The 12776-nt window shown below is 49.9% G+C and overlaps 2 protein-coding genes across 3 annotated transcripts in view; one reads left to right on the plus strand and one right to left on the minus strand.

Moving 5' to 3' along the window:
• Positions 1 to 584: 584 nt before the first annotated feature.
• Positions 585 to 2921, plus strand: SSR3 (signal sequence receptor subunit 3). Its single transcript, XM_005419058.3, has 4 exons — positions 585 to 730; positions 1174 to 1272; positions 1771 to 1902; positions 2527 to 2921. Exons 1-4 carry the CDS (start codon positions 627 to 629, stop codon positions 2591 to 2593), a joined length of 402 nt encoding a protein of 133 aa, XP_005419115.1. The 5' UTR covers positions 585 to 626; the 3' UTR covers positions 2594 to 2921.
• Positions 2922 to 5119: 2198 nt separating this feature from the next.
• KCNAB1 (potassium voltage-gated channel subfamily A member regulatory beta subunit 1) overlaps positions 5120 to 12776 on the minus strand; it is a 41387-nt gene continuing 33730 nt past the window's right edge. For both annotated transcript variants that reach the window (XM_005419059.2, XM_031055483.1), the window contains 6 exons: positions 10536 to 10621; positions 9493 to 9613; positions 8965 to 9059; positions 7970 to 8090; positions 7068 to 7156; positions 5120 to 6512 (listed from right to left, as the gene is read on the minus strand). In XM_005419059.2, the coding sequence (XP_005419116.1) occupies positions 6423 to 6512; positions 7068 to 7156; positions 7970 to 8090; positions 8965 to 9059; positions 9493 to 9613; positions 10536 to 10621 (602 nt within the window). In that variant the 3' untranslated portion in view covers positions 5120 to 6422. The remainder of the gene's footprint in view (positions 6513 to 7067; positions 7157 to 7969; positions 8091 to 8964; positions 9060 to 9492; positions 9614 to 10535; positions 10622 to 12776) is intronic.

The following is a 12776-nucleotide window of genomic DNA, read 5'->3' on the forward strand; positions in this document are numbered from 1 at the left end:
GGGGGGGGCGCCAGCCGTGAGGGGAGCGGCGGGCTCTGAGGGGAGAGGGGGATCAGCAGCCCTGGGGGGAGCAAAATGCCCTGGAAGACGGGGATCAGCAGCCGTGTGGGGAGCAGAATACCGTGGAAGAGGGGGATCAGCAACCCTGAGGGGGTCTGGAGGTTGGGGAGAGGGATCAGGGCTCCTCACCGCCCGAGGCGGGCTCTGTCCCGCTGCCCGCGGCGGATCCGGGGCTGCTGCTCCGAGCCCAGGCGGATCCTGGCTCCGAGCAGTGTCGGGTCCCGGTTCCAAGCCGTGTCGGGTGGCGGTTCCAGCCCTGTCAGATCCCGGTTCCAGCCGTGTCTGTTCGCGGTTCCGGCCGGCAGGGCAGCATCACTGACGTGTCAGCGCCGCAGCGCTGCCCGCAGGCTCGGCCGTGCTCTCACACAGCTCCTTCCCAAGTACTTTCAATGCAGTTGAAAGACGCCCGAGTGATTTTGAAGGAGTTGGCTTTGCTCAGGCAGAGACTGGAATTACAGAGCTCAGATCCTGCATGGATTTCCAGTATGGGGAGTTTTGCTTGGAGAGAAACTGCTTCAAATATAATTCTTCCTTTTTTTTAAGGGCTTTATTGGAGAATATGGCATATGGATCTTGTTCAGTCTGCAGTCCTGTACAGTGTCATGACCCTCATCAGTACCTATCTTGTGGCTTTTGCGTATAAAAATGTCAAGTTTGTCCTCAAACACAAGTAAGTTTTATGCCTCTTTGAATTTATCATTTCATAATTTTAAAAAACTGCCATTTACGGCTGTAGTTTTTTATTAATAAGAAATGTTACTCAAAAAATATTTTGCACAGAAGTATCTCCTACTTGGTTTCTCTTGTTCTCTTATAATTATAGTCAAATCTTGCCAGCTAAGAGTATGGGGAAATAGTAAATCCACCACCATCATGCTCCCTGGGTATCACCACAAATCATATTTAAATTGTAAATTATTTTAGTTATTGGATGTGAATTATATTACTTTTAGTAATTGCTGTTATTAATTCTTATCCCTTCACCTTGACAAAACTGTCGAGTATCTTGGCTAGGTTGTATTCTTCACTGCACATAAAACTTCCTGTAACGCCAGGGCTGGGCTGTGGGGTTTTTCCATTTCTGAAGTGTGACATGAGTGGTGGTACTTACAGAGTAGCCCAGAAAAGAGAAGATGCTGTTTCCAAGGAGGTGACTCGCAAGCTGTCCGAGGCGGACAACAGGAAGATGTCCCGCAAGGAGAAGGATGAAAGGTGATCTCTCTGTCCTCCTCCTTCTCTCTCGTGTTGTAGGAGTGCCTTAAATGTCGTTGAGGCTCTGGGTGGGGCAGTAGGGTCTGTGCTTGTCCCTGTTTTTCTGTGTTCTGGGAAGCAGCAGCTGCAGGCTAGCTCGTGGTTCAGCTTCAAGCCCTGTAGAGGTGAGTTGTCAAGGGGAGGTCTCAGATGCACTCGGTGTTAGAGGGATCCCCACTGGGACCATGCAGGAGGGGAGCTTGGGAGCCAAATTCTCTGTCTTCTGGAAAAACTACTGCACACTTCATCTGTGGGTGTCCAGGATATCCCCATCCCTGGCAGTGCCCAAGGCCAGGCTGGACAGGGCTTGGAGCAGCCTGGGACAGGGGAAGGTGTCCCTGCCATGGCAGGAGTGGAGTGGGATGGGATTTAAGGCCCCTCCCTGCCCAAACCATTCCAGGATTCTGTGATATCCATTGATTTAAATCTATTTGAAATTTTATCTCCACTTGCTCCTAGGATTCTGTGGAAGAAAAATGAAGTTGCAGACTATGAAGCAACAACTTTCTCCATCTTCTACAACAACACCCTCTTTCTGGTGCTGGTTATCATCGCTTCCTTTTTCGTGCTGAAGAACTTCAACCCCACTGTGTATCCTTTATCCCCACCCTGAAAGCCCCAGAGCCCCACTCCTGTTAGCTGTCACCCCTGGCTGTGGTTGTCCTGTGGGCTGTGGCATTCCTCTGTTGGCACCTGCAGCTCATGGTTAGTACAGCAGCTTAGAATGTTGAAACAAAAATAAGAAAAAAAAACTCTCCCAATTAAAGTCCCTTAGAACAGGAGATGTTTTAAGGATATGGCTTGGACAGTATACAGGAATTCTCCTGGCTTTGCCATTTCCATTGTGATTTTGGAGTGAGGACACAGCTCACTTTCCTGCAAACACTGTGTCAGTGTTGGTTGCCTGGAGCTCTTCCCTGACAGGATGCTTCAGCTCCAGTAGCTCACAAGTAAAATGTTTTGTTCCTCAAGGATATTAGTTTTGCCAACGGGGAAGTTAATTCAAGATCAGTATTTATAAAACTTTGAAGAGAACAGGCTGAACCTTATGGGTGCCTTAATTCTGAAGGTGAGTTCTTAAGCTGTGCTTCAGCTTGCAATAGTCCAGTTTTAAAACTCCAAAGATCATTTCAATTCCTTCCTTTTCATAAAACTCCTACCAAATGTTGTATACTAAAGAAAGATCTTGACAACTCCTTAACCTGTTCCCTACAGAAACTACATCCTTTCTATCAGTGCTTCCTCAGGACTGATTGCTCTGCTCTCCACAGGATCCAAGTAGACACAAAACCCTCAGCAGTTCCTGAGAGAGGCTTCAGCTGCCATGAAAATGCCTAAGGGTGGAATAGGAATATTTTTTGCTTTTTAGCATGAGGAAAACGTGGGGAGGGTTTGAATCCAAAACGGTTGAATTGTATTTACTTTTGGTATCTTTACATGGTGTTTGATATTGGAGTTACTCAGTTTTTTTTTACTTAGCAGGGAGAGGGAGTGGGGTGTGTGAGCTCTGAGCAGACATCATCTTTCTGCAGCTCCACCCTGGGGACAATCCATTTATCGTTGTAACTTGAAAATTTGTAATTAAAAGGAGCTTTTTTTTTGCCATTTGATTCCTTGTATTTTCATTCTTCATTTAAAAAAAAAAACAGGGATTTTCATATCTAGGTTTGTCAACTCTTTCTGCTTCCAGAAGAGAGGAGACATCTACAAGCTAATATATTCCTTGGAAGCACTCCTCATTTTTGAGTAATGTGGAGTTAGGACAAAGCCTGAATCTCCTAGGAAAACACTTTTGAAGTGGTTTGAATGCACTTACTTTTAAATTAATCTTCAAAGTTGTAAATAAATAAAAACCCTGCCGGTCTCCCTGCACGGCTTAACAAAAATGCTTTAGCTGGCTCTTAATAATGGGTTTATCAGACAATCCTGTGCCTTATTTTCTGGCTATCACTGGAGCAGCTCTTCACTTAAATGGCAAACTGTACTGATATTAATGGAATTCTAGTTACAGATCCTGCCATTACAGACTTGGGATCCTGAAGAGAGAAGAAAGAGAAACTTTTAAATCAGATTTAATGTAACAATTACCCTGCTAATCTTGGCTTCAATAAGATTAAATGGAAAATAGAGTAAAATGGAGAGAATGTGATGAGCAGGAGACAGTAATGGCTCTATTTCTGACAAATTCAAGTACTTTTGGTCGTTAAATACTCTTTAATTAACTGTTTTTTCTCAAAATACATGGGTTTTTCTTTATCCCTTCTGCCTGACTATTCAGCACTGGAAGGACACATTCCCTAAAGCTGCTGCCTGCCTTGGACAGTTTCCCTTTCCTTGGCCTCACTTCTTATAAGGGATATAATTGATGGGTTTTAGCTGAGTATTTAGCTCACATAAAGCAGATTTTTAACAGCCCTCTCCAAAATCCAGAGCCCAGCTCAGCCAGGCTGGCTCCTCTGGGAGCAGCAGGACTTTGATGTTGCTGTTTTTGCTCTGTTGCTCTCAGAGCCCCCAGAGCTGAACTGAAACCCTTCAACAGACAATGTTATACTCACTTTCCTGGCAGGGCTTTAGCAGGTGTATTCCCCAGGAAATCTGCTGTCTGCAAAGTGCTTGGGAGCAGCACTTCTGCCATTACTGTCGGCTCACTGAGTCTTTTGTTACCAGCTTTTCATCTTCTCTTAGGGATTTTTTGGTATTGACAGTTGCTGAGGCCTGGAGCTTAGCGTGTCACAATTTTCCTGGAGAGGGAACATTGAGCACTGACAGCCTGAAACAAAAGCAGGTGGGTGGGGTGGGATGTGTTCTGCAAAAAACCTAATCTTGAGCTTTCACAGAAAAGTTTGGGCCTTTTTTTGGTTGGCTTTTGGATTTTTGTTCACTTTTTCAGTTTGGGTTTTTTTTTTTTCAGAGGCAGTGTTTGGTTTTTCCCTTGCAATCCCCACTACGAGCTGCAATGATAAATAAAAAATTCATTATAAAACACTGAAATTATATTTCTCTAGTCTAGTGCTGAGGGTTAACCTGAAGCAGGGCTGCTGCTTGGCCCCACATTGCCCTCAGAGCCTGTAAGGGACAATGCCATCTCCTCAATTAAAGCTGGGAATTGATCTAGTTTTAATACATTACTGGATTCCCAAGTACATGAGAAGGGGAAGAGAGAACATTAAATTGTACCTCCAGGGGGAGGAAAAGGAATTAGTCTGTTACTGGGAGGATAATTATATTAAATTAATAAAGCTGTTAACCGTGAAATGGTTGAAGCTCTGTAAAAATTAACAGTAGTTAGTGGTAATGCAGCACTGGGGATGTACCCAGGGCAGGGCCAGGTGGACTGGCCAGTGTCACCTGGGGAGGCTGGGGACAGCTGCACTGGGCTCATTCCAGGCCAAATCACAGAACATGGCTTAGAAAGGAGCTTAAACCCCGTCCAGTGCCACCCCTGCCATGGCAGGGACACCTCCCACTGCCCCAGGCTGCTCCAACCCCCGTGTCCAACCAGGCCTGGGGCACTGCCAGGCATCCAGGGCCTGCCCACCCTCCCAGCCAGGAATTCCTTCCCAAAATCCCATCTGACCCAGGAATTCCAAAATCCCATCCATCCCTGCCAGGCCAGGCCAGGCCTTACCTGGGACTGCTGTGCTCCTTGGGGACTGCCAGCAGCACCTTGGGGCCAGCCCAGCTCCCTGCTGTCCCTCCTGGGCACGGCTGGAATGTCCCCTGTGGAACATCACCCCCGGGCTCAGCAGAGAGCCCTGCTGGCCTAGAGCAGCTCCAGTGTCAGTAACAGGTCTGCAGCTCTCAGGGTAGATGCACAAAATGCTTTTATTGTGTCCAAGCAGAATTCCAGTCAGACTGCATTTCTCATGTACAGCAGGAGTCATTTACACACACCACAGCTTCAAATACAGGAGGGGAGCACTCGGGTGTGGGGAGCTGCTCACCTGGCCCAGGTGAGTGCAGCAGGGGGGAGTACAGGGGTCCTACAAATACTGTACAGAGCTGTGTCCCAGCAGGGACGGGAGAAATACAGACTGAAATCAGAGGAGCATGGTACAGAGCAAATCCTTGGGAAGGTACAATGTGGGCTTGAGCTGGGCAGATTCAGATATAAATTCTTCCTGTCAACTCCTGTAAATGCTCACAAAAATCTGTTTAAAATGTGTCTGTGCATTTACTTATCCCCGGTTCCAAAGCAAGTGGAAGCAGGTGTAGCCTTTTGGAGTACATACCTGATTGTTCCTGCAGCTCTCAGCAGCTATATATTGTATATATTTATAGTATGTAGATCCTTAAAAGCTCCTGAATATTGAAATTTGCAGTAGCTCTGTCTACAAGCAGGCAGAAGTAGAGGCAGGTTTCTATAGATGCAAAACCCAATATTTAATCATGGCTTTCTTGGCTTAAGGTTTATGGAGAAGTAGAACTTTGCAGAGCTGTCGTGCTCAGTAACCTGACATGCGTGTTTGGGCTTCCTAGCACTGCTCCAGGAGCACTCCACAGCTGGAACAGCTGTAAAATTAGGAGCTGAACTATCTAATTGCTAACTAGTTTTCTGTCCCACAGCCTTTATTCAACTACAAGGAAATCCTAGAGCTTAGATTCAGCATAAAAAAGCAACGTTTGAGCTTGCCCCTTCCATCTGTTAACCTGAAGAAACTTTATAGTTGAGATTTCCCAAACATGGTTTTATTAAAACCTGAAGTTGTATCTGGCTTTTCTTCATTGAAAAAATAGATCTGTACATCCTTCTTTAATTACCAAGTACCTGAAGGTTATAAATTATTTCTTTTTTTTTTCTTTTTCTTTTTTTTTTTTTTTGCTTTACAAGTGTTTGTCACAGCACAAGCATGAGGTGCAAAGAGTAAAGTAAAAATTAATGAACTCGATCAAGAAGGTAAGAAAATACAAGGTTATTCCTGGTTAGAAGAGAGATCAACTGTGCTTTTAAATTCACTGCAGAGTAGTAGCAAGAGCACACATCTCGAAGGATCCAGTGACAGTAGACACCGAGCAGCAAGTGCTGAATGATTCTCATGAGAGTAATTCAGGGCTGTACTGGAGTACAGAGCACTTCTAAACCATGCAGTCCAGGAAATTCATGCATTGCATTAGGATCTGTAGTCCTTCTTGCTGTAGGGCTTGTTGCCCAGGATATTATCTATTTCATTTACAATATGGGATGTCATCTTTGGAAGGACCTGGGGTGGAAGAAAGCGATGCTTAATCGAGATAGTTCCAAAATGAAACCTAGATTTTATCAAAGTACATTTCCTCTGGGCTTTTTGTGTGACAGATATTAAGCATTCATCTAATAACTTTCTCCCTTAAAGGAAAAACCACTGGAGGATCTTTACTCAGTGAGAGAATCACAGCAAAGTCTCAGCTTTGTGTGTGGAATATTGCTTGGCTGCACTGGGACACGAGCTGGTGGCAAGGACTGCAGAGGCAGAGGGAGCTCTGACTGGGGAAAAACAACAGGGAATTGAGGTGGGTGCAGGTGACATGTGACAGCACAGAATCTGTCACAACATGCCCTGGACTCACTTGCATTTTCGGGTGCATGAAAGCTGCTGATGCCACCCTTGTGTCACTGGACATGTCTGCAATGCCCCAGGAGGTGCTAAGCCATGGTGACAGCAGGGATGGGCCTGATGAGGGCGCATGAATGGAGCTGAGACAGAATCCCGAGTGTCAGCAAGAGAAGGGGGGTGCTGAGGGCTGGGGTGTCTGGGGGTGCCACCCCCTGCACTCACCTGGATGGCTCCGAGGTTCTCGATCAGCTGCTCGGGGTTGGAGGATCCCAGGAGGACAGAGCTCACCCCCTCATTCCTCAGGCACCATGCTGGGAACAAAGGCACAGGGTGGTCAGGACACAGGGGGGCTGACAGGGCCTTGCTCCAGTCCCTGGTGTTGGACAGAGCCTCTGTCTCTGCCTGGCAATAATCCCATTCTTTGTCTCTACCCCGGGGGAGGATGCACAGATCAAATATCAAACCCCACAGATCTTCCAGGATCCCACCTGAGCCTGCTCCCTGTCCCAGCACTTCTCCTGGCTGTGGGGTTTGGATTTTCCCCATCACAAGGATGCACTGCTGGGGTGTTGAACCAGGGATCACCTTTCTGACAGACATGTGGTATTTTCCAGCCTCAGCTCTCAGCAGCATAGGGATAATTATTAGCAAAAAAGGCCCAGATCTCATTTTGAACAGCATTCTCTTGTCTGCCAGCCCAGCACCACAAAGGTGATGGCTTCATGGGGGGAGGGATGTCCAGGGGACCAGGGAGCTGGGACCCGTGGGGATGCCCAGGACACTCTGACCCTGTCAGTCACAGCCTGGTGCTGCTGCTGGAAACAATCCTGTTTTAATTAATTGCTGCCCAGAGAAGCTGTGGGTCCCCCTGGATCCCTGGGAGTGTCCCAGGCCAGGCTGGACAGGTTTGGAGCAACCTGGGCTAGTGGAAGGTGTCCCTGCCCATGTCAGGAGCTGGAACAAAATGAGCTTTAAGTTCCTTTCTACCCCAAACCACTGCAGGATCATTAATTTTTCACACATTTTAAACAACAAACACATCTCCAGCTGCAGGCCCTGCCCAAGCCACGGTGGGAAGAGAGCACATTTGCTGTGTTAGCCCTTGGCAGCTGTGAGGCACCCACCAACAGCCAGCTGTGGCAGCGTGCAGCCCAGGCGCTCGGCGATGGGGGACAGGTCCTTCAGCTTCCCCTGCTGCTTCCTGCCCTCCTCGCTGATGATCTTCTCCTTCAGCCACTGGTAGCACTGCAGGGCAATCACAGCACATCAGGCTGTCAGCTTGCAGCCTCCAAAGTGGGGAGTTTAAGGCGATTTGTAATTATAATCTATAAATATCTATAAATAGCAGCACTTGAAAAGCCACGTCCAGCACAGAAGGTCGTGGGGGCTGAGTAACACAAAGCTGGGCTACCCAAGGCAATTAGGGCAGCACCAGAACGTCTCCTGTTGTCCTCAGCTCTCTGGCTTTATTCTCACTTCAGAACCTGGAATCTCCCCAGCTTTCTTTTTGGACCCCATAATCCCCAATAAGAATGAAATCAGGATAATTGTGGAGAAACCACAATTAGTTGTGGTGACACCAGAATGCCAAAACCTGTTAGAGAGGGCAGCCCCCAGCAGCCCATGGGTGCTCAGTGGGTTTGCCCTTGGCCTGGGGGTCTCTGGGGGGATACTGGGGGGCTGAGCACCCCCATGGCCCAGGCTGGCACCCAGGGAAACGATGTTCAAGCCTGTTGGACCTACATGGTTCAGGGGGCTGCAAGTGGCAGCAGCTGCATCCATTCAGGATTGGACTCCGTGACCTTGGAGGTCCTTTCTAAACTTAAAATTCCAGGGTTAACATCAGTGAGGAGCCCCACAGAGCCCCTGGCTCATGGTGATGCCCCTCAGCAGGCCCCTGCAGCCCCCAGACCTGCCCCAAGCCCCCTGAGCTCCCTGCGTGGGGAGCCTAGGCTGGTTCTAACCCAGATTCTGCTGCTCTTTGGAGTGTGGTTGCCAGAGAAACCGAGCTGATCCATGCAAGCAGAGCCCTCCTTCTCACGAGGGAGCCCTTTCTTTCCCCTTTGTTGTTTTCCTGCCCTGACAAAAGCAGCACAACTCAAAGGTGCCCCAGAAATACCTTGAGTGAAGCCCTTGAGCTTTCAGGGACCCCGTTGCCGTATTTCCCTGAGATGATCCCACAGGCCAGGGGTGACCAGGTCATTGCTCCCACCCCTGCAGAGGGAACACAAAAAGGGCTTTGAGGGGAGTGGGACAGGTCAGAGCTGCAGCAAAAATACAGCTTTCACTCAAAAACAAAACCAAGAGCAAACTGATTGCTTGTTTCTGTTGCCACAGGCAGCAATGCTCAGCTGGTCCTGCAGGAATGTGCTGCTGATGCCCCGAAGGATTTATTTCGCTTAATGGGCCACATGAATCTCAGAGAGCAAGGAGCAGCCAAGCCAATTAATACTTAATATGTTCATTAATGTAGTTTAGTTATTAGCAGATAATATTAAGCAATCCTTCATCAGAGGCACAGTAAGCTGGTTTTTCTTTTGGGTCACTATTAGATAGAGGCTTGGCTTTGTCACTGGTGCCACCCAGAGCCCCAGGCCATGCTGGCCTCCATTTCTCCCTGGGAATGCCCCAGCAGGCTCAGCCTCACCGATTTTGTGGTACAGCTCTGGCAGCTGCACCTCCACCTTCTCCCTCTGGAACAGATGGTACTCGGCCTGCTCACACACGGGGGGGATCATGTTGAACTGCCTGGCCACGGAGTAGGCTTCCTGCAGAGGGGAACCGGGGAGAAAACCCTTCAGGAAATGGAAATGGCCGCAGGACACGCCAGGCCACGCTCTCTGAGGGTACAGGAGAGGGCCAGGGCAAGGGGGACAGCAGGATGCTGCAATCCTGGCATCTCCTGGACTCACAGCCTGGACCTTAGAGCCCATCTCATTCCACCCCCTGCCATGGGTGATAGCAAACTGAAGGACTTTGGTCAAACCAAAGTGACACAAACCCAAACAAACCACCCACACCCCCACACGTCAGCCCATCTTCTCCTAATTAGCACTGGGCTCGTTCTGGGACAGCATTTTAAATTATTTGAGGTGGAAAGCCTGGATGGAGAGAAACCCAGTATGCCCAGGGTTGCCATGCTGTGATCTCCATGGCCGCACCATGACCCCCAGGCCCCTCACCATGATCTCCATGGCCCCCAGGCCCCCCACCATGGTCTCCAGGCCCCTCACCATGGTCTCTATGGCCCCACCATGATCCCCATGGGCCCCTCACCATGATCTCCATGGCCCCCAGGCCCCTCACCATGATCTCCATGGCCCCCAGGCCCCTCACCATGATCTCCATGGCCCCCAGGCCCCCCACCATGGTCTCCAGGCCCCTCACCATGGTCTCTATGGCCCCACCATGATCCCCATGGGCCCCTCACCATGATCTCCATGGCCCCCAGGCCCCCCACCATGGTCTCCATGGCCCCACCATGATCCCCAAGCCCCTCACCATGGCCCCTGGGCCCCTCACCATGATCCCCATGCCCCTCACCATGGCCCCTGGGCCCCTCACCATGATCCCCAAGCCCCTCACCATGGCCCCTGGGCCCCTCACCATGATCCCCATGCCCCTCACCATGGCCCCTGGGCCCCTCACCATGATCCCCAAGCCCCTCACCATGATCCCCAAGCCCCTCACCATGATCTCCATGGCGCTCCAGCGGGACGTGCCCCAGTACATGGCCATGCCCTGGTTGATCACGTGTGTCATCGCCCGCACGATTTCTGAGGGACAGCAAGAAAAGGAGCGTGAGAAGGGCCCAGAGGCCACATTTCCACCAAACCCACTCCCAAACACCCCACACTGACAGTCCTGAGCACGCTCCTGCTGTGCTCTCCTGCCCAGGGGTGGCTGGAAAAGCATTTTCAGTGCCAACATCGAGACACTGACCCTGCAGCTGGGTGAAAACTGCTTTTCCCACCCGGCTCCTGCCTACCATGGCCTTAGGAGGACATTTCCTCCAAAACGGAACACAAGAGGGCAGCACAGCGGAAAAATAAACTTCAAAATAAATTCCTTTTTTAATTTTTTTTTTAATTTGCTTCCTGAAAGCACATATCTGGGTCTGCCTGTCTTTACCAGGGAGACAGCTGCAAGAATGGCTGATTGAACCTGACTCCACCGAGGGCCCTGTCACCCTCAGGTGTCACCTCTGCAGCACAGCAGGGCCCTGGTCCCCATGGCTGTGCCCTGGTCCCCATGGCTGTTCTCTGGGATATGGAAGCTTGCAAGGCCACACACACCAGGACAGGATCCTGGATTTCACCCCTCAGACCTCCCTGCCTGGCTGGGGGTGAAAAAACCCTCACACACTTTAGTTTAAAGGAATCCCAGGCTGGTTTGGGTTGGAAGGGATGTTAAAACTCATCCAGTGCCACCCCTGCCATGGCAGGGACACCTTCCACTGTTGTCCCAGGCTGCTCCAAGCCCTGTCCAGCCTGGCCTTGGGCACTGCAGGGATCCAGGGGCAGCCCCAGCTGCTCTGGGCACCTGTGCCAGGGATTTCCTGATCTCCCAGGGAGGAATTCCTTCCCAATATCCCAGCCATCCCCGCCCTGTGTCACAGCCCCCAGGAGCAGCCACAGCCCTGCTCTGGCACACAGACCTGCCTCCAACCCAAACACAAACCCACTTTATCCGAGGGAATGAGGGAAAGGAAATAAAAACCCCAGAGAGCCTTAAAGCCAGCACTGGCATGTAAAGGAAACTTCCAGCTCTTCCTGAAAAAATACCCATTCATTTCAGTGAAGTGTAAATATAGAATCAAAGACTGTTTGGGGTTGTAAAGGACCTTAAAGATCTTCTTCCAACCCTTGCTGTGGGCAGGGACACCTTCCACCCCTGACCAGGGCTCCAGAATTCAATTATGAGCAATTTCAAGCTGCTCCATCTGAATATTTAATCAAAAATTGTTTTTCATTTCCTACCACCATCAGCCTAAGCCTGTAAGTGATCCTTCCCTTCCTCCCTCCCTCCTCAGCAGCTTCTCCCTGGGTTTAGTTTTCTATTTTTGCCCTGCCACCATTTCAGAGTTTTGGAAAACATTTCGTCACACGCCTCTTACACATCTCAGCCCGGGGTTGTTTTCACTTCTCCAGCCTCTACTCCTTTCAAAAAAAGACCCCAAAGTCAACTCAGAAAATGTATATAAATATATATTTATATATGTATGTCCTTGTTGGGAGAGCCAGGGGACAGCAATGGGATTTGGGAAGGGCACAGGCTCACATCTCTTGTCCTGCCAGCTGGATCCCGAATGGCAGCACTTAAGAACAGGAGTTGGTTGGTTTTTTTAAATATAAATCAATGCTTCAAATTCCAAATAGCAGCCCCTGGCACCACAACAATAATAACTCTGAATTAGGTTAAAGCTCCCTGGTAGGAACACTGCCACCTTCCCTCCCTGTGTGCGGCTGCTGGGCACGCCGTGGGCACCTGGCTCTGTGACACTGGGGACACACCAGGGACCCTCCTGTCCAGCTGCCCTGCTGGAAGAGCCCCTTGGCATGAAGAACAAGCCCTGCTTGCCCAGCTGTGGGGTAAGATCTTCATCCCAAGGCACAGAGCACACAGGGATTGTGGAGAGGACGGGTCTGTCCCACCAGCCATCCCCAGGGTCCCTGATCCAGGGCTGGGCTGGCAGAGGGTGGCAGGGACACCCACACACGGCTGAGCCAGCCCCAGGGAGGGTGGGCAGCCCTCAGCCCCAGCCTGGCTCTGGGGCACAGGGGCACAGCCAGACCCACGTGCCACGAGCTGCCCGAGGTGCTCCTCTCCAGCTGCTCCCTGCCTCCAACACTCGCTGCTTTTACAAAGGAAACTATCTTAATTTGCTCAGAGAAATTTAAGAACATGAAATACATTGGGGGGTTTATGTTC

This window comes from Geospiza fortis, unplaced genomic scaffold, assembly GCF_000277835.1.
Source record: "Geospiza fortis unplaced genomic scaffold, GeoFor_1.0 scaffold172, whole genome shotgun sequence".
NCBI classification, from domain to species: domain Eukaryota; kingdom Metazoa; phylum Chordata; class Aves; order Passeriformes; family Thraupidae; genus Geospiza; species Geospiza fortis.

Bases quoted from the DNA above. Each gene is read 5' to 3' on its own strand.
- SSR3 (XM_005419058.3), top strand. From the start codon at position 627: ATGGATCTTGTTCAGTCTGCAGTCCTGTACAGTGTCATGACCCTCATC. The intron at 1,273-1,770 runs GTGATCTCTCTG...ACTTGCTCCTAG, and splicing joins CGCAAGGAGAAGGATGAAAG to GATTCTGTGGAAGAAAAATG. The intron at 1,903-2,526 runs GTATCCTTTATC...TGTTCCCTACAG, and splicing joins AAGAACTTCAACCCCACTGT to AAACTACATCCTTTCTATCA.